Here is a 20,890-nt window from a genome sequence, read left to right as displayed (position 1 = left end):
TATTTTCTCTCTGCAGAAGATACTCCATCCTTCCTGTGATCTTCCCTACCTTCTCTTGTATCTTCCTCCACTCCTGCTGTGTATCTTCCTCCACTCCTGCTGTTCGGTTAGGGATTAGTGAGTATTGCTAACAATTGGTATCAGATTCGTTCGATCCTCGGAGTTTTCTACCTCGATCTGTTTTCCTCGACTGCTGCATCGACATGTCGCTCGATACGAAGCTCATCCTCAACGCCATTAGCGAGCTCTTCGACAAGTTCGACGCGCGATGGTCCATGAGGGATGCCGCGCGGGAGGCATCCAGGCGCGTCCCTGTTCCGACCCAGTGCACGGTTGTCGGAGCCGACGTGGTCGCCGACAACTGGGGCAACCTCTTCGACAGTGGCGTCGATTCCGACGAGCAGCGCTACGAGGAACCCATCAACGCCGACAATTGGGGTGGATTCTTCGATGGAGCAGACGTGTCTGCCAACGCCGAGTTCGCCGGCCACTGGGACAACCCTTCCTCCAACCCCGACGCGACTGCCTATGTCACACCAGAGGTTGCGGTGGAATCGGTGCACCCGGCCGCACGCGGACGCTTCTTCAACGACGATTCGGGTGCCCCGCTTGACTCGGACGACGACAGCTCCGTCCACGGCGGCCACGGATCCGTGATGTCCCATCTCCTGGAGCGCGAGGCCGACACCGCCTTCCTTCCCCACTTGGATCAGCGGGATGGAGTTGAGGCGTGGCTCATCCTGCGCCGGTGCACTCCCGCCTCCTTCAACGTCGCCTCCACCGACCCCAACAACGAGGTCTCGAGCGCCGTTACCGCGGACGCGCTCGCTAAGGCCGCGCCCGCGCTCTTCGCTTCGAGGGCGCCCAGACCATCGCTCAAGTACCTGGAGCTGCTTCTCCAGGCAGAAATCGACTTCGACCACATTGACCTACCGACTGCTGCCGCCGCAGAGCACATCGTCGCCCAGGTCACCGGCAACAACGCGGTGTCCGTGGTGGAGGACCAACTCAGGTGCACCCTCTTCCTCACGCGTAACTTCCTGTCAAGCCACCACCAGGCCGTCAGCAAGGAGTGGGACATGGTCGCCGTCGTGCACCCAGTGTGCAACGTGGGGGAAAAGAAGGTGGACGCCATCTGCACTGGCCAGATCGAGCACCTGCTACTGCATCACCTCAAGCGTTCACCTACCTCGATTGGTGCCAAGGCGGTGTTCGATGAAATGCAGCAAAGCACCAATTCCGCGACAACGACACCCGCATCCTCAGCTCTGACAACAACAACTACTACAACCATGGCTGCACCGGCCACCTGGCTGGACGCGCAGCCTGCTGTGTCGACATGCTCATCAGCATCTTCTGCTCAAGAAGATACACCAATACCACTCCTCTTCCTTCGCGGTGGACTGAGTATGATGGATAATGTCTTACCTGCTAATTCTACTTTCCTGTCTACCAACATATCACTCAGCAACATGGAGTGTCTGAGAGAGTTTATGCTTCACCTTAAGCTCGGCACCGCCAGATTCACTATTTGTGACGAAAGTGTAGTGAACCTGTGGTCGTCGCCGGTGGAGCGAGTTGTTCAGCAACAAACATGGCTACAACTTGAGTTGACAAATAGTGGTCTTGACCTATGGCCTATCTCATGGCAATCGCAACAAGTCTATTTTGGTACTCACCATGGATTCGCTGCATGGCCCAGGAGCCATGGCACAATTCTTGTCTTCGATTTTAGCAATACCTTGTCCTGGAACAACTCAATGTCAATTGTTGCTTCATGCTCAACCAACACCCTTCTTGCCAAGGATGATGGAGATTCTATGAACCGGTGTTTCAGTTGGTGTTGGAAGCCTCCATGGTTACATCCAGGTCAGTCGAAATTCAGAGATTTCCTCTGGTGGTCTTTTTGGTATTTCCAATTTGTCAGGTCCAAGTATTATGGGTGCAGAGCATCACAATTACTAACTCCTTGGACACCACCTATGACATTATGTTTGGTTGGTGATGACCTTGTTGTGATGCTAGTTATTCCAAGTATGCTACTGTTATCTCGGTGCTATTTTAGTGGAGTAGAATGTGTGCTGGCAGCTGCAGATCCGTTATTTTCTACATTTCATGCTGAGAGAGAGTTGTTCTGGAAGCCACCTTGGCAACATCTAGTTCCTAACACCAGATCTGAGATACAGTTGTTGATGGAGTTTGTCTATCTCAATACAGGAGTCTGCCGTTCTCTGCACATGATTACTAAATTTTCTAAGCAATACTTTGTTGGCCTATTTTTGCTAATTACAAGGGAAAAATTTATGTCTGGGAGAATAATGTTGGCTCTTCTTCCACTTCTGAAGCTATTTACATCAGGAGGAGCAAGGATTGTCAATGCTTCCTCACTTGCGTCGGAGCTGAAGAGAATGCCAAATGAGAAGTTGCGAAACGATTTGAGCAACATTGACATCTGGGACGAGGACCGGATACAAGCAGTACTCAACACATTCTTGGAAGACCTGAGGAGCGGTCGGCTGGAAGAGGCTGGGTGGCCCGTGATGCTACCAGCCTACAGCCTGTCGAAAATGGTCATCAATCTGTACACCAGGATCATAGCAAGGAGGTATCCGGAGATGCGCATCAACTGTGTGCGACCTGGATTTGTCACGACGGACATCAGCTGGAATCTGGGGGTCCTGACGCCTAAACAAGGTGCGAGAGGGCCAGTCATGCTAGCTCTCCTCCCAGATGATGGACCAACGGGTTGGTACAGAGATGAAATGGGCGATAAGATGGGCAGCCTATTATTTTTCAAAATGGTCAAGTATTCATCACTAGTCGAGGGATTTTGTGGTGTGCAGTTTTCATTTCCTAATATTCTATTGTGCAAGTCTTGGTCACAGGAGTTAGCCACCAACACAGAAAGCCATTTACTACCAGAAATGCTAGAAGCGGCCAATGGTTATATTTGTCATGAGCTTCATCTTATGCTTACCTCTATTGGAGTGACACATATGATCGATTGTGGTAAATATTTGATAGGGGTTATCGACTTGCTAACTCCATGGGATCCTAGCATAGTGGTCTTCAACCTCAAGTTCCTGATGCTTTGGCTTGAGGGCAAGCCAAATCTTAAGAAGGGGGAAATGTCAGTACTGATGAGATGGAAAACGGTGTGGTGGCTGATGGCGGGTCGCGTCCGCCTCGTGTGCATCATCTGAGCGATCGTGTATATGGGCCAGACCGAAGAAAGTGACCTGTTGGGCGCCTGCGTGCGCGAGGATAGCTGGGCCTGGTTTGGCAGCTTGTAAGCAAGTAGTACTTATGCACTACCTGATGGAAGGGTCAGGATTATCGAAAACATGAACAACTATTTTCTCTCTGCAGAAGATACTCCATCCTTCCTGTGATCTTCCCTACCTTCTCTTGTATCTTCCTCCACTCCTGCTGTGTATCTTCCTCCACTCCTGCTGTTCGGTTAGGGATTAGTGAGTATTGCTAACAGACGGGGACAGAGGATGTTTGAAAAGCGCAGCATACTCCCGTTGGGCTTCTTGACTGATTTCTCCATTACTGATGATGTGCAAGGCCTTCATAGCTTTCTTGGAAGATTTTCCACCCCAATCCTGCATAGCAAATTCCACACCAATTCCAGCCACCCGCCTGCTACGTCTTGGAGCATTCGCCTTATAGGGCTTTGAAGTCTTCTGATTTGATGCAGGTAATGGAAGAAGGGTTTGTCAATAGTCAAAGTAAAGTAAAACTAAAAGCGACCAGGTCTAGAATCGGAACCGTCGCCTGGTTTGAAAGCTATGAAGTAGAGTATGTTCCTAAAGTTTTATTTTCCAGTTCTATAGTTTTACTTTGAGGTCTTTTGATTTGATGCAAATTCCACACCAATGCCAGAATGCTCTTGTATGGTCTGCCATTAGTCAAAGAATAGGTTCAGTTCCATAAACATGCATACATAGTGCTTGTCGGAAATTTGAGCAACTAAGAGGAGATCTGAACAAAGATGTCCATAAACAAAGAAACTATCTACACGAGCTCAATCTCAATCACAGACATCCGCAAACTGAATATAGGAACATACGTGTGTACTACATTCAGGCATTCTGGCTTTTTCCTGTCTAGGAAGTTCTCCACTGCAACTCGATTTGGATCTGACCATTTTTTGAGTCTATGAGATGGTACTTTTCATTAATCCGCTTGTTGCTGATCACGTCTGCGAGGCTAATATCAATGTAGCCCAAAGTTTCCTGGACCAAGAAATACAGGTATCAGGACACAAGACATTTGACCTCTTCGGATTCTGTTTCTACATGCTACAAGCTAGCAGAGGCTCCAAAAAAAAAAAAACAATGCATCAACTAGTGATATAGTCGTAATGCCAGGAGTAAATATCAACCATTCCCCCTTCTTCTGGTAACAGGGCAACCGGTAGGATGTAGTAGATCAGTAAATTAAATGTAGGGTAAGAATTTCATTCTACCTTGCCATGTATTAGCCCTTTCTTCGAGGCTTTACTTAGGACATCAACATGCAGTTTATCATTTACAGGAGGCTCCTCACACACGAACTCAAATTCATCCTCCCATCTTGGATCCCTATTCTTCTTGATGACCTAGTACAGGGGATGAAGAGTAAATAAAGAGATATATATGTCATGGCCATTCCATGAAGATATAAATCATAATTTGATTACATAATACCTTTGTTTTCTTCTCCTCGCCTTTGAAAATAATTTTTGCATATGGGTTTGTATGGTGCTTCCCCTCAAGATCTTGGGCTTCATGAACAATAACATAAAGCAAGCCACCACCAGCTGGAGTACCATCTGGAGCTTTCTCTATCACATCAGCACTCTCTGTATCTTCTTTCTCTATATCTTCTTCCTTGAAAGGCTTGTATATGAGCTCTAGAGTAAGCTCACCACGAGATTTCTCATTTTGTACATCATTTGGGTCCATGGTCTTAAGCAAGTTAAGGGTAGTAACTTTAGTCTCCTCTGGTGGGAGTTCTCTAAGTGTGATCATGTTCATTCCCATCTTTTCATGTTTCCCAACCTATAAATAACAAAAAAAAACATCATATTGTTTTTTTAATTAAGTTGGCAGAAAAACTACAACATAATTTAAAAAGGACCGGAAGCCATGCCTGTTCCCAGTCGAAGACATCAACTTCAAGAGCCTGGTTCTCTGGATCTGTCACAACAAATTTGAAATCTTCATTCCACTCTGGATTGAGATTGCTGCGCTTTACAGTTGTCTTCTTGGATGGAAGTTTATCATCTGACATCTTAAGTTTCACGTATGGGTCAGATTTACCCAGCAGATCCTTCTTCCGCAGATTTTGGGCTCTTACAACCTTCACAAGTAGAATTCCAACGGGTCTTTTTGATGCTCTGGGAATATGAAAACCATTTACTCATTCCACATCAGATACAGGTTTTTATGTACATATTAAAAATAGAAGAGGTACCAAAAAATTACTTCGAGGGATCCATTATAGGCACTTCTAGCGTCTTCGGCCACAAATACATGCTTGCTACTTGTTCCTTGATGGTCTCCTGTAAATGCAGGAAAGATATCATTATTGAAATGAGTTAACTGAACTGAAAGGAGTGAATTAGAATACCACACATCACATCCACTTTAAAGAGCAAACTAGACACTACAGAAGAATAACACTTGAAGTTTAAACCCAGGTGACCAACCATCAAAGCATAGAAATGCTGCGTTCAGTACACAAATGCATGTGTTTAAAGAAATGGAGGACAATATCAGGAACAGGCCAGATAAAGAAAAAAACTCGACCTGCGGTGAGTGAAATAGCCCCCGAATATTGTATTAATTGTATTAAGAAGACTTTCTCACACAGGTCGAGAAAACCCTCGAACCCCTGTCCCACCTATACACAGTGGCATCGAAGCCCATGTGAGAACGACCGCGTCCGGAGCCGAGCCTTAGACCTGTGCTTTGGCGTGGGACAGATAAGGAGATTTTTTTAACAACAGCTTGAAATTCGCTCCCACGGGGAGTCAAACCCAGAACCTAAGGAGTGCCCTTTCGCGAACAGGCCAGATAAAGGATAGACCCAGTGTTGTCGGCTCCTACAGGATTGGAGTCTACGGAAGTAATAACCGAGACAAGTCTTACCCCCACATTTTTTTACAGAGAGGCTGCATCGAATACAAGACCTTTGGCTATGTGGAAAGGCTTCTCACACTATGCCAGTAGGCCAGGTAATCATATTAAAAGTATGATGTGACCATTAAAAGGGAAATAATAATCTATTCATTACTTCTTTTTAAAATGAAACCATTCATGACAGTGCCACAAAAACCATTACTATGTTCAGAAAACATAATGGAATTTCAACATTGTTCACAACAAAGTGTAAAATATGAATAAACTTGCACATGAAAATATTGAAACGGGAGTCAGGAATAAATGAACAAAATGACAACAACAACAACAACAACAAAGACTTTTAGTCCCAAGCAAGTGAGGGTAGACTAGAGTTAAAAACCAACAAAACACATAAGTCAAGGTTCGAACATATGGATAACTGTTTTCCATGCACAACAAAATGAATGGAAATAATAATATATTCATAATTTCTTTTTGAAACGAAACCATTAATGACAGTGCAACAAAAACCATTAGTATGTTCAGAAAGATTAATGGAACTTTAACATTTAGCTCACATGAAAATGTTTGAACAATAGTCACAAATACCTGAACAAATATGTAAAGACCAGGAATAGCCATTACATCTGCTCCAAGAAGTTTTAGCCCAAAGTCAACGTGTGGCTGCAAAACCAATCACAATTAGCAAACAAATGGTGGACCAGGATTATTCAAACACAAATACCAGAGTAATTCAAACGAATAATCAGTTGCCACACCTTCTCCATAAGTGAGACAAGGATTTTTGCAAAGCAAGGAAATGTAGGCACCAATGGCTTCAGAGTAATGCGAGGTGATGCAAAGACTTGTAGATCCACAATCTGAAATATCTCAAAAGGCATATTTCAGTTGGCTCGACTCAACGCGACAAATGATTAAGTGAATATCGGTTACAAATCCAGCTTACGACCGAATATTTCATACCTGGATAGTAGCTTTCAAACCATAGGCTTTTACAACAACAGTAATATTTGGGTTTGCAGCCCATTTAAGAGATGGTTCCATTATCAGCTCTTGCTCCTCTGTGATGTAGACTTTCATCCCTAGGAGGAAAAGGCATGAATTGCTTCAAAATATATATTTGCAACTGCAGTTGTAAAAATTGGGATAGACTCAGTGCTAGAGGCTCCTACATGAATGGAATCTAGGGAAAGGATAAATTGAGGCAAGCCAACCGAGGCAAGCCTTCCTCCCACGAATATAGAGAGGCTGCATCGAACCCGGTGACTCAGCGAGACAGTTCTCACCACTACACCATGCAAACTAGCATCACATATAAGCAAACCTAACATAAGCTTGTGTACAGTTGGCTAGGCTATACATCAGAAAGTTGATGTATAAACTTCACCAGTTGTACATAGCCAAGCAAAAAGTGTGATAAACTGGTGATTATGATGTAACACTAAGGAATGGAACATTCAACCCTAAACTCAATATATAGCAGCTCATCTAGAACACAGTTGTAGCAGTGTCTCCACATGGCCACAACTCATATCATCAGTAATTAAAAGTTTTGAACTACAATTAAAGTTGTTAAAAGCGTAAACTTGAATCGGATTGGAATTCCAATGGTAGGATTGCAAATCATAAGATCATAACTATTAGAACCGTACGAGGGATCGAATCCGAAATGATAATATATGTGATAGGCTAGAGGTAGCGCTAATTGAAAAAAAACATTATCCAACATCGATTGATATAGTTTGGACATGTCCAACGAAGAACTCTAGAGGCGTCAATCGGTCAATGTGTAGTGAGATCCTAAGGCACGATAGTAATGAGAAGAGATGGAAGAGGAAGACCAAAGTTAACACAGAAAGAGATAGTAATAGGAGACTTGAAAGAATGAGATATACCAAAGATTCAGTCTTAAATAGGAGTGCATGGAAAATATCTATCCATGTGCCCAAAGGCTTTGTGGTTTTTGCTATTGTATAACTATTAGAACTGTAAGATTGTAGATTCCACTTGCATAATCGTAGAATCAAGTTGATAAACTAACATCACAAGGTCATAAAATCATGCCATAGAATCACGATTTTAACAACTACGACCACAGCTATTTTACCAATCAGGGTTGATGTGACTACTCAAGAACCTATAAATGGTAACTCAAGATACTAGGAAAAAAGAAGGAAGCCACATAAATGAGGCACGATTGCTTGCAGTGATGTCATGCACAATATGTGGCATCTAATTTCTTCTTATTAAGCCGATACGGCTTCCTTGCCAATCACCGTGTCCACGTCGTTGAAAAAATCCTCACCGTTCACGTGTCCGGTGTCCACCGTTGCTTGAAATCTTGGGCGTACGTGTGTCAGGTGCCCGCTACTTCTTTGACTTTACCATGACCTACCGCTTCAACTTCCAATAAAAGATAATAAACAGCAGCTCACATGAAACTTGGCCACTATCGTACCTCCTCTCGAAGTCTCTAGCTTCTGTCACCTCACGTACTACACTGCATTTAAAAAGTGAGAAAAAATATTGGCCACATCTTCGTCGCCGCTTCAGATTAGAAAATGTCAGAGTACCCTTCTCACATCTTCTTGCTGGTGTGAGCAGAAAGAGGCGACGCTGACGAGGAGAACAACGGCGCCATAGCTGCTGTCGCCGGCTTCTGGCTCCTCCCACCGTCGCTTTCTAAGGTAAAGATAAGAACAAATGTTCTCACTTCTCTTACCTTTTTCCTTTTTCGTTTCTCACTGTGCGTTCCGTCTTCGACGACGGAGCTGTTTCCGCCGGCCTGGTCGTCGCTTTCTACAGTGAATATATCAGTCCCACACTTCCCTTTGATAGCAGCAGCGACGCTACAGCTTCGCCCTCCACATCCTCTCGCGACCGCCGATGACAACGACACCGCAGCTTCCTCCGCATCCTCTCGCGACCGCCACTTTTCCAGGTGAGAAGGGTTTTCTATACTTCTTTTAGCTTTCCGCCGTACGTTTCTTACTGTAGCTTCCTCATTCTTTTACGTTGCTTCCTCATCCGTTTCGAATTAGTCCCACACTTTCCTTCGTTTTCCCTTTTCGTTACTCACTGCACCTTCACCATCTGTGCGCGATTCATTCATCTTTTTCTAATTTTTACTTTGCAAAAAAAATGGAATTAGTACATCTAAAAATATCTGGTTCATAATGGAGTCTTCATCTACAACAATAAACATGCATGTCTTTTCTCTCTTTTTCCAAAATTTCTTCGAAATTGTATGCGCTTTCCCCTAAAACCTAATAAACTCTAAACCCTAAACCCTATACACTTCCCTTTGATAGCAGCAGCGACGCTACAGCTTCGCCCTCCACATCCTCTCGCGACCGCCGACGACAACGACACCGCAGCTTCCTCCGCATCCTCTCGCGACCGCCACTTTTCCAGGTGAGAAGGGTTTTCTATACTTCTTTTAGCTTTCCGCCGTACGTTTCTTACTGTAGCTTCCTCATTCTTTTACGTTGCTTCCTCATCCGTTTCGAATTAGTCCCACACTTTCCTTCGTTTTCCCTTTTCGTTACTCACTGCACCTTCACCATCTGTGCGCGATTCATTCATCTTTTTCTAATTTTTACTTTGCAAAAAAAATGGAATTAGTACATCTAAAAATATCTGGTTCATAATGGAGTCTTCATCTACAACAATAAACATGCATGTCTTTTCTCTCTTTTTCCAAAATTTCTTCGAAATTGTATGCGCTTTCCCCTAAAACCTAATAAACTCTAAACCCTAAACCCTATACCCACTATGTTGTCCATCTGCCTTAGCCTTTTGCTGCCCCTTCAAACCCTCACCCATTTGTAAATATTATAGTTCAATGTAAGGCCTAAAAACCATGTGAAATACATGTGCATGCTTATAAGGGAAACAAAAAAAATGCAACACTGCTGACCTTGAAAGGTGGGTGGCAAGCTACCCAAAGTAAGTGTTTCAAACTCAACAGTGTCTATGTTATACTTAGCAGTATTCTCAGCAATAATTGGCTTCGCGATATCTTGTGCAGTTCTGCAGATAGCCTACAGGATAAAAACAAAACACAAAGCATGGCAAATTCAGTGTCAACCAGAGATAATGATTTTATGCTGTCCCAGAGCAAATGATAAGATGCGGGTACCTTGTTAAGATAAGGCCACATCAACTCCAAGAACCTATTCAACCAATCAATCTAGAGATGAGGAAGAAAATGAGAATCTAAAAGCACTAATATAATTAACATAGTTTATTGCTAGTTCATCAAAGGAGCATACTCTATCATAGTCAGGATTCTTGACCCACAAAGGAATTTCGGGAAGGATGCCCTCCAAGGATTTTGAATCATATTCTACAAGCGGCCGGACCTTGACATCCTGACAGAAAAGTAAAGAGAAAGAAAATCATTCCCATAACTCCATATATTATAGAAGCAAGTGAAAAAAAACAGATGGCATATGCATTCAGCATATTAAACCACTTGACTCAAATCCTTGCAGGTATTACACAAACCAGACTGCAAAATATAACAAAAAACACCCAAACTAAATACTGTGCAAGTGCAAAGGAGTAAAGAGTCATATATGTCTCCAGGTCTCCATATCCTTCATGAAATGGCCCTTACCTGGGTGCGTGCAACATATGCCATCACCAAGCAACACATTAAGTTAGGAAGTAAACACAAACACCATGGTAACCCCCACCCCCTTGCCCCAAGAGTGCTCGATCAGTATAAAAGGCATGAAAGGCAAATTGCAGATGCATATGTAGAGGTCTATAGCATACATATGTTAGCAACGCTGATCAGACTGTGTAGTAATAATGTGATACACAACAAAAAAAAAGTAAATGTATTCAACAAAGGCCAGCTCGTCTTTGTTGTCTTAACTTCAGATCAAGTTGTCTACAGATCTCTCAAAAAATAATTTGGAAACATATCAGCAAAACAGTTGTCAACAATCCAACTATTCATTATACAGTAGTGAAGAAAAATTATATACAGTAAGAAAGACAGAAGACCAAAAGGAAAAGTACCCACCTTGACATCAGTTGGTTGTACGTAGATGAAGAAGAAGTAACCAATTACAATGCCAGCAGATAACCCAAATCCAAACCCAAAGAAACCAAGCACTGTGCTGATTACACCCATCTTGGATCCTTCCAAAACCTGCAGACCAAATGCCAGTTTTCAACCAAAAGTTGCAAAACAAACATAAAAAAGAATATAATCAATCAAATTTGCACAAACGAAAAAAACTGAAAACCAAAAAAATATTTTCACTCTGCTAAATTGCAATGAAACAACTAGAGTGGCCTGACCTTCTAGGCTCTAGCACAAATAACAAAGATCCTATTCAATTTATTGCACAAAAAAATAAACATCAAGTGTCAGGATTACCCCGACTACGAAGATTGTATGTATGGCTGCTGGACTTAGGATGGGAGCAGGAAGGTCGTGCGGGAGCCGTGATGAACTCAGGTGCTCCACGCCCGGAACAAGTGAATAGGATGAGGCAAGTGCAATCTCCTTTAAATTAAACTTGCTTAACCGATCAATACAATCCAGGGGCTTTTACATAGCCTTGGCCTAACAAAATCTAGCATTATTTCAGGGAGCTAAACAACTCTCTCCTATCTTTTCTCCCTAAGCTTATCAGCTGGCTGATAGCCACAACTAATTAACTAGGCTGAGCCCTCTAGTGACGGCCCACTTACATGTTGTTTAGGCCGGCGGTTAGACTCTGCCAGTCATAAGATCTCTCCCTCCCTCGACGAACAGCTCGTCCTCGAGCTGGAACTGTGGATACGAAGATTGGAAGTGCTTGAGTGGCTCCCAGGTGGACTCTTCTGGCTGCTCTTCATTCCACTAGACCAAAATGTGTCATTCACCCCTCTGCAGTCGTGCTCGTAGTACCTTCTGTGGTGTTGGTAGCAGTCTCCCGTTTTCCATAGCAGGCAGGGCTGGTGGTAGAACCGGCGGGGCGCCGCGGAAAGGTTTGAGAAGGCCCACATGGAACACATCGTGTATGCGAGCTCCCTTGGGTAATTCCAGCCTGTAGGCGACCGTGTCGATGCGTTCCAGAACTTGGAAAGGTCCTGCATAGCGTGGACCCAGTTTTCCCTTAGGTCGTTGAACCAGTGACTGTCTGTCGGTGTAGAAGACGTAGCCACACCCAATCTCCAACCTTGAACTCCATATCACAGTGAGTGCCATCATAAAACTGTCTGGCATGTTCCTGTGCTTGAAGGAGCCTATCCCTGACCTCAACGAGAAATAAGTCCTGTTCCCGTAACATGTCCTCAAGACCTCAACTGCCTGTGTCCCTGCTGACCCTTGCTGGTATGGTATGAGTGGGGGAGGGTCTCTGCCATATACTACTCTTTTTTTTCTCGAACACGCAGGAGAGCTGCGTATCATTATATTAAAAGAAGAAATAAACAAGGTCTAAAATAGACCGGGGTACAACTGACGCCTTACGGCGGCCTGAACGACACTAACATAGACTGATTCATCTATATAACTCTAGTCTACATGAGAGAGGGAAGCAACAAGGGAGGTCAACCCCTTGGCCCCGGCAGTCTCCCACAGACGGCGCTCATCCCCAACATGGATTAGAAAATTAGCAATATTAGGGGAAAGGCCATCAAAGATGCATCTGTTCCGGTGATTCCACAAAATCCAAGCGCCCAGAATAATGAGGGAGTTTAGGCCATCTCTGAAGGACCCCTGAATAGCTTCATTTGCTTGATGCCACCACTCCATAATATTAATATTCGTTGGTTGGGGGGCCAAACCCTGCAGCCCGAATTGCCTTAGAAGGAGGAACCAACATTCTCTTGAGAAAACGCAATTCACAAGCAGATGGTCAATTGTCTCCCTCTCCTGATCACATAAAGGACATTTTTCCGGATGATCCAGCCCCCGCTTCTCAAGTCTATCTGCTGTCCAACATTTCTTATGAGCCACCAGCCACAAGAAGAATCGGCATTTGGGCGGAGCCCAAGTTTTCCAAATCCGCTCAAAAGGTTCAAACTCCACAGCTCCAATGAAGAGCCCCTCATAAGCAGCTTTAGTCGAATATTTGCCATTAGCAACCAGCCGAAAAATATGTTTGTCCTCCTTATCGGGGTATAGTTCAACTTGGGCCACCAAATCCCAAATACACAGGAAGTCTGCAAGTGCACCAACAGATAAACTCCCAGGAATATCATTAATCCAGCCATTATCCTCGATCGCCTCCTGAACTGTCCTTTTGTTAATCAGCTTCTTAGGAATGGTCTCAAAAAGTCGGGGAGCGATATCCACAATCCGCTGCCGACCCAACCATCGATCACTCCAGAAAAGGGTAGAAGCTCCACTTCCAATCTCAGAATACAAGGCCATTTGTAGAAACTCTCGAATTATTTTCGGGGTATGCAAAGGCAGGGATGCCCAGGGCCGACCTGACTCAGTTTTTTGCAGCCAAGCCCAACGCATTTTAAGGGCCCAACTCAGTTCAGTGATGTTGAAAATGCCCAATCCACCAAGCTCTCGAGGTCTGCACACTCTGCCCCAGGCCACTGCACAATGGCCACCCATGGCATTTTTACGACCACGCCAAAGGAACCCTCTTCGAATTTTATCAATGTCCTTCAAAGAAGTAGAAGGCAGGCCTACAACCATAGCACTATAAATCAGCACCCCTATCAAAACAGATTGCACCAATACACTTCTTCCTGCTTTAGTCAACAAATCAGCTTTCCATCCAGGTAATTGATTAGCTATTTTATCCACAATGGGCTGCACCTGCTCCCTTCTTAATTTATGTAACGACAGGGGCAGCCCAAGGTACTTGCAAGGAAAGCTAGATATCTCACAAGGCCAAAACTGTTGAATAATCTCTAAATTGTCTTCATGGCATCTGATGGGATAGACACTAGATTTCTGATTATTATTATATAAACCAGAAGCCTCACCAAAAAGCTGAAGGATGTCTGAAACCATAGTCATGTCCTCCGCCATAGGATTAATAAAAAGAACCAAATCATCAGCATAAAGAGAAACCCAGTGTTGAAGCTGCCTAGTAGAAAGAGGTTGTAACAAACCTTCCTCATCTGCTTTAGAGACAAGTTGACCAAGCACATCCATGACAAGCACAAACAACATCAGAGAAAGAGGATCCCCCTGTCGTAGCCCTCTTCTATGAGAAATTATGCTTCCCGGATGACCATTAACTAACACTCGAGTAGAGGAAGTGAGAAGCAGCCCTGAAATGATATCTCTCCAGATCTGCCCAAACCCTAGATTCTGCATGACCTCAATAAGGAAGGGCCAGGAAACCGAATCAAAAGCTTTAGTAATATCCAGCTTGATCATCAGGCAAGGATGTCTTTGTTGATGAAGTAATTTAGCTGTCTGCTGAACCAACATGAAATTATCCTGGATAAAGCGACCCTTAATGAAGGCATTTTGGTTTGGAGAGACCAAATCGTTGAGTCTTGAAGGCAATCGATTAGCCAATATCTTTGTGATTAGTTTTGCAAAGCTGTGAACAAGGCTGATAGGTCTAAAATCTTTGACCTGATCAACATTATCTTTCATTGGGATTAGAGTGATAAAAGCAGAGTTCAGCTTATGAAAATTATCAAATTTTCTGTTCCAAATCGCAGTCACCGCAGCCATAAGATCCTCTTTGATAATGGACCAGCAAATTTTGTAAAATCTACCAGTAAATCCATCCGGTCCAGGAGATTTATCAGAGGGCAGAGAATTTATAGCATTGAACACTTCTTGCTCAGTAATGGGGCTGTCCAACTCGAGCAAATTTGGAGATGGAGTGCCAGCAGTTTCCAGAGCCTCAAGGTTAATCGAAATATTTCTGTCTTTATTAGCCCCAATCAAATCAAAGTAAAACTGATCCACTGCTGCAGCAATGTCGTTATGAGCAGTAAGGACTTGATTTCCAACAGTAAGCTTGGATACACTATTCTTCTTCTTTCTGTAACGTGCAAAGGAATGGAACAACTTAGAATTTGCATCTCCTTCCTTGAGCCAAGAAATTCTTGATCTAAGGCGGGCAATGGTACGCTTGGTTGAGGCCAAAGCCAGAGCGAGTTTCTTCAATTTACTTAACAGCCACCTTTCCAACACAGACAAAATACGACCATCCTGTGCAATCTCAAGTTGATGGATCAAATCTCTAGCAAGATGCAGTTGAGTCTCAATGTGTCCCACCTTCTTGCTGCTCCATCCTTGAAGGGCTTTGGCTGTCCCTTTGAGTTTTAAATCAAAAGTGGAATAAGGGCAGTGGCCAACAGGAACCGAATTCCAGACGTTGTGCACCACTTCGTGAAACCCTTCAATCTTCGTCCAGAAGGATTCAAAATGGAAGCGCCTTTTAACACCTTTGCAATCTTTGAGACCCAATAATAAAGGACAGTGATCAGAATCTTCAGAAGCCGCATTTTGTAACAATGCACCAGGAAACAGCTCCTCCCAATCAATGGAGCACAGAACTGTATCAAGTTTGACAAGAGTAGGTTGATTCTGCTGATTAGACCAAGTAAACTTGCGCCCATGGAGTGGAATTTCTTTAAGAGCGAGATCATCTACCAATTTTTTGAATCGACCCATCATAGCCCGATTAATATGCGAGTTGTTTTTATCCTTGGCATGCAAAATGAGATTGAAATCCCCAGAAATCATCCAAGGACCCTGACAAGCTGCTCTAATATGTCTCAGCTCTTGCAGAAATTCAATCTTGGCTTCATTAGATTGCGGTCCATACACACAAGTAAGCCACCACTGGTGTCCCTCCACTAAACAAAACTGCACAGAAATACTATGAATGTCTGTCCTGGTAGCTCCAGTTATCCCCAGATGTCGTCTCCAAGCAATAAGGATTCCACCCCTCGAACCAGTAGAAGGCAGGGCCAATGAACCGGTAAAATCAGATCCCAACATAGAGAGGAGAGCACGCGGAGAAGGTTGTGCCATCTTAGTTTCTTGAAGACAGATTATATCCGCTCCATAACAATTGAGGAGCTCACGGACAGAATTCTGTCGAGCCAGAGAGTTAAGACCTCTAACATTCCAAACAATTATTTTTTCCGGATCCATGTAGTAACAATGAGAGGTAAATCGACAAACAAGAACAACAACACTGCCAGCTAAAATATGCTTGTTGCGGTAATATCCCCAGTCCCATTGATATATTCTAAATTATCTGGGACAGACCACCCAAAAAGGGCAGCAAGAGCCTGCACATGACTACGAGAAAGAGTATTCTTGAAGAGCTTGGCGTAGTCATCTAAAGCTTGACGGCTGAATCCTTCATTGTCCTCAATAATATTAAGAGCCACCATAGCTTGTTTCTTAGACCTTTTTCCCAATCCTGAATTTTAAATTCAACCCCAACCCCCGCCACACGTCGGCTGCGCCTTGGAACTGCCAGGGGGGTAGAGCCTTGGAACTGCCAAGGGGGTAGAGGACTGACGTCTGACAGATTTTGGGATTGGTAATACGCGTGTGATCTGGTTTGACAATCTGCTGATGAATTGCTCTTGAGCACAAATCTCCACAGAATCTTGTGTTGTTGCTGGAGGGTCCTCAGATGGAGCAGCCAACTCAGCATGTGTTGTTGCTGGAATGTCCTCCTAAGATGGAGCAGCCAACTCAGCATCAACGTCTAAGGCATTAGCCTCCGACGGAGCCGCGTGTGCTGCTGCCACATCTGACAGGGAGGGATGTAACGTTCCAGACGGAGTTGCCAACACAACGTCAACATCTGAAACAGGATACTCAGATGGAGCCGTGTCAGCAGCTGCCACGTCTGTGGGGGATGGAGGAAGCACAGTGACAGAATTGGGAGCTCCAGCTTCCTCCAGGTTCAGGACATTCTTGAATCTTTGACGAAAGTAAACTTTCAGCTGCTTCGCCTTCACCGGTGAAACAAGAACCCTGTCATCAGTCATCTCTAACAGCCTAGGAGAAAAGGTCCCCTCATCAGATTCCAAAGTTCTCCTTAAATCTGAAACTGCCACCTCCGAGCTAATGTTCCGCTGCTGCATGTTCTCATCTCTTGGGCCCAACCGTTCATGAACTGAGAGACGTCCTGAATGACCATGTTCTCCCCTTCTCCCACTCGAATGGGGGGGGGGGTCTTGAAAAAGGAGGGGATCCCTACTGCACATGACCAGAACCATCACCGCCCGAAGTAATAGCATGAAGCTTAGGATCGGATCCATCCCTCCGCGGGGCAGACGAGAATGTGATGCGGATTGGATACATCAACATTCTCCTGCCAGAAGACACCCCATCAACGGCAAAGGGAGGTTCGACGATCCAGAGCTCCCTTGAAGCAGGCACCAAGGACGGGTCTAAACACCAAGCAGAACACCGGTAAACAACCACATCCTTTAGCTCCAGGGTGTCAGGATGAACCTGGTGAACACTAGCAAAGGGATTAAGCAATTGTTCCACAGTTATGGTTTCCCAAGCAATGAACAAGTGAACAGGATGAGGCAAGTGCAATCTCCTTCTTTAGATTAAACTTGCTTAACCAAAATCAATACAATCCAGGGGCTTTTACATAGCCTTGGCCTAACAAACTCTAGCATTATTTCTGGGAGCTAAACAACTCTCTCCTATCTTTTCTCCCTAATCTTATCTGCTAGCTGATAGCCACAACTAACAAACTAGGCCGAGCCCTCTAATGACGTCCCACTTACAGGCTGTTTAGGCCGGCGGTTATAGACTCTACCAGTCATAACACCAAGATCCTAAATCCTTAGTCAAACATGTATATGAATTATACTCGGCAGGAAAAGGAAATTTCCAACAATAGAAAGTCGAGGGACCCATCAACTAAGGCTCTCACTATCTACAAAAGTAATGCTTTTAACCACATCACAAAAGAATAACATACAAAGTGTTAAAAAATTAGTAAAAAGCGATAGGCAGGTAGCCGATAATAAAATGATAGCAACAGAGCAAGCACAAGTACAACTAATGCCAATTGGTTCAATAACACAACAATAAGGACCTTGAGCCAAGGATAATACTTGTAACTTTCAACTTTCAAGTCGATCATGCTGGGTTTGTAGAATAATGTGTAGTGGCACCACGTTACCGTATGCTATTAAATATTAGTTGAGTAGACAAAAAAGTGGATACGAATATTGATTAGTGAAGGAGGGTGTCACACGGTATCTTTAATAGTTGCTCTCGCTTGCGAGTCCGGTTGGTGCTTTAATCTTTGCTTCTGAGGGAGAAATTAGATTGAACCAAATAAAGAGTGTTCGTCTGGTGGAATAAACATATGGGAGCGTGCTCAGGCGAAACATCAATATAACCGAAAGAAGTATTTATAGGCTCAAACAAAAATGCGAGTAGGTTTCAGAAAAAATGTTATACTCCGTATGAAGGAACAGAAACATGAATCAGGATTACAATATTCTTTTAGGTGGGTTGTGAATTCAAGAGTTACAGGTCATGCACTCCTCAAACAGAAAATTCGTACGGCTAAGGGAAAAAATCGTTTGACTGGACAACAAAACAGCGGTAGCTCATACATTTGATCATTCTTATCCTGGCTAAATATGGTTGATCCACTGAGTTAAGAATAGTTATCGACTTATAGTGCCTCTGAAAACCAAAAAAACAAATGAAGTGCATTCCCATCACCCATCAGAATTTTCAAAACAGAAAAACAACGAAATGCACCCAACGAAATACAAGTTTCATCGACTGTTCATCCTATGATTTGTTCTCGAGAGACGACGCGGATCGACATCACCAGCTCGAGAAAACCAAGTGAAACATAAGAAGGCAATTTCCAGAGCAATACCCCACGAATTCGGACCGCGGACTCTACGCTAGAATCATACCGAACGCTGAGGGTGGGGAACCGAGACGAACCAGCGCAGCAGGCGTCGGGGCGGGGCAGTGCGGCGCGACGCGGCGAGGCTTGCTAATACCTCGATGCGGAAGGCGAGTCCATGGAACTCTCGGGGATCGGTGCTCCGGGCGGCGGCGGAGAAATTTGATTCGGCCGGCAGGGGGGAGGAATCGAATTGGTTTGGGCCTTCGGCTGTCGGCACGTCGCTGCTCACGCACACGGCGGCCGCGATCCAAGGTGGGGTTAACAATAATCCGTGGGGCGCAAATGCTATAATTAAGGTCACTAAACTAGCGCGTGTGCATGAGGGTGGATCTTCTCCACAGGTCCGTGGTGAAGTTCGCGCGTGGCTCGTGACGCTGACGTGCGCGCCAGGGCTACCCCTACCCGTGGTGTGATTTCCCGTTCCCTTGGACGTGGATGCCCCAAACCACCTGGCTGTAGCTGCCTCTGCTTCCTTGCATTTGCAATTGCATGGTTTTGCAACATTTCTCAACTTCAACAAGCTTCACTACATACGCGTCCGACGGGTGAACTGTTAAAGCAGTATGATTTATTTTTCTAATGCAACTGGTGAATATAGAGTTCTTTTGACTATTCATGTTACAGTGTTACATCGGATAAGCGAAGTTTTTCTAAATTTCAGTTATTGAAGTCCTATTTGCATTCTATAATGACAGAACAAGTCTAATGCATTGAGTGTAGTAGCAATTGACATTAAAATGCTAAAGATTGAAACAAAAATATAATTGAAGATTTTATTTTAATGCACACAAAAAGAATAACGATTTCTACATGAGAACTATGCAACCAATACAATATTTAGTCGTTATTATGTCATATATATATATATATATATATATATATATATATATATATATATATATATATATATATAGTATATGTATTTAGAGCCCTAGGCTCTATTTAACTATAGGAAGCCCCGACCACGTACCGACCAGGTGCGCGACCGCACCGGACCCTTTTTGGCTTATTGTACCTAACTGCTTACGCCAAAATATAATACGAGTTATGCTGATGTGTGTATCAGTTTATGCAAATATAGTCTGCGCATATTACGTGCATCGGGCCCACGATCCGGCCCACGCCACCACTATAAAAACACCCCCACGCCGCCAGGAATTAGGTTTTAGCGGTGGCGGCGGTTCTCTAGGGCGTGCGAGCGGCGGTGATCCTGGGGGCCAGCAGCGGTGTCACCTCGAGGCAGGCGACCGACGGCGGCGCTCCACCAGAAACGAGCGACAACGACGCTCCGAGGCAGGCGAGCAAGCGGTGACGACGCTCTTGAAGCGGACGGACGACGGCAGCGCACCCTAGGCCCGGTGACAACGGCGGTTGTCCCGTCCGTCTCTGCGATGGCCACCGCCACCGCCGCTCCAGCATCTGTGGCGCGACGACGGATCTGGGGACACGCTCGCGACGGCGGATCCCTGAGGCGCGACGGCGGATCTGGGGACACGCTCGCGATGGCAGATTCCTGTGGCGCGACGACGAATCTAGGGACACGCTGCGGCATCGGATCCCGAGGGCACGCACGCGGCGGCGGCCCCATGAGGTGCGCACGACGGCGATGTGCCAGCGGTCGCGACGGCGGATTTCCCTAGGCGCTAGCGACGACGGCATCCTCCCCTAGGCACGAAGTGGTGGCGCATCCCAGATGCGAGGCGCTGGTTCCGCAGGACGGCGATCCTATTTTTATGCTATTTTGTATACATATTTATGCCAATGTCAATAGGATTTTATGACCTATATTTCAGTTCATGGATCCGCTTCCATCTATTTGTCTGTTTCTGATATTTCTATTCATTTACGCTAAAATTTATACTCATTTACGCTATTTTGGTTCACGATTTACACTTA

At 44.7% G+C, this 20,890-nt stretch overlaps 2 protein-coding genes across 2 annotated transcripts; one reads left to right on the top strand and one right to left on the bottom strand.

The window, feature by feature from the left end:
* Positions 1 to 342: 342 nt before the first annotated feature.
* LOC100279347 (uncharacterized) lies at positions 343 to 3,827 on the top strand. Its single transcript, NM_001152366.2, has one exon. The coding sequence runs from the start codon at positions 657 to 659 to the stop codon at positions 3,201 to 3,203; it is 2,547 nt and encodes an 848-aa protein (NP_001145838.1). The 5' UTR covers positions 343 to 656; the 3' UTR covers positions 3,204 to 3,827.
* A 53-nt stretch (positions 3,828 to 3,880) lies between these two features.
* LOC103634452 (synaptotagmin-1) lies at positions 3,881 to 19,491 on the bottom strand. Its single transcript, XM_020540923.3, has 13 exons — positions 19,030 to 19,491; positions 11,170 to 11,298; positions 10,409 to 10,507; positions 10,276 to 10,326; positions 10,054 to 10,177; positions 7,098 to 7,216; positions 6,893 to 6,994; positions 6,723 to 6,797; positions 5,475 to 5,551; positions 5,140 to 5,386; positions 4,695 to 5,048; positions 4,475 to 4,606; positions 3,881 to 4,241 (listed from the first exon to the last, which is right to left on the bottom strand). Exons 2-13 carry the CDS (start codon positions 11,278 to 11,280, stop codon positions 4,113 to 4,115), a joined length of 1,620 nt encoding a protein of 539 aa, XP_020396512.1. The 5' UTR covers positions 11,281 to 11,298; positions 19,030 to 19,491; the 3' UTR covers positions 3,881 to 4,112.
* Between the last annotated feature and the right edge of the window lie 1,399 nt (positions 19,492 to 20,890).

Source organism: Zea mays, chromosome 7 (genome assembly GCF_902167145.1).
Source record: "Zea mays cultivar B73 chromosome 7, Zm-B73-REFERENCE-NAM-5.0, whole genome shotgun sequence".
In the NCBI taxonomy this organism is placed as follows: domain Eukaryota; kingdom Viridiplantae; phylum Streptophyta; class Magnoliopsida; order Poales; family Poaceae; genus Zea; species Zea mays.
This window is presented reverse-complemented; position numbering and strand designations above follow the sequence as displayed.

Coding starts and splice junctions, on each gene's coding strand:
- LOC100279347 (NM_001152366.2), top strand. CDS start 657: ATGTCCCATCTCCTGGAGCGCGAGGCCGACACCGCCTTCCTTCCCCAC.
- LOC103634452 (XM_020540923.3), bottom strand. CDS start 11,280: ATGGGTGTAATCAGCACAGTGCTTGGTTTCTTTGGGTTTGGATTTGGG. Junction 10,508..11,169: donor TACAACCAACTGATGTCAAG/GTGGGTACTTTT, acceptor CTTTTCTGTCAG/GATGTCAAGGTCCGGCCGCT. Junction 7,217..10,053: donor CTTGCCACCCACCTTTCAAG/GTCAGCAGTGTT, acceptor TTTTCCTCCTAG/GGATGAAAGTCTACATCACA.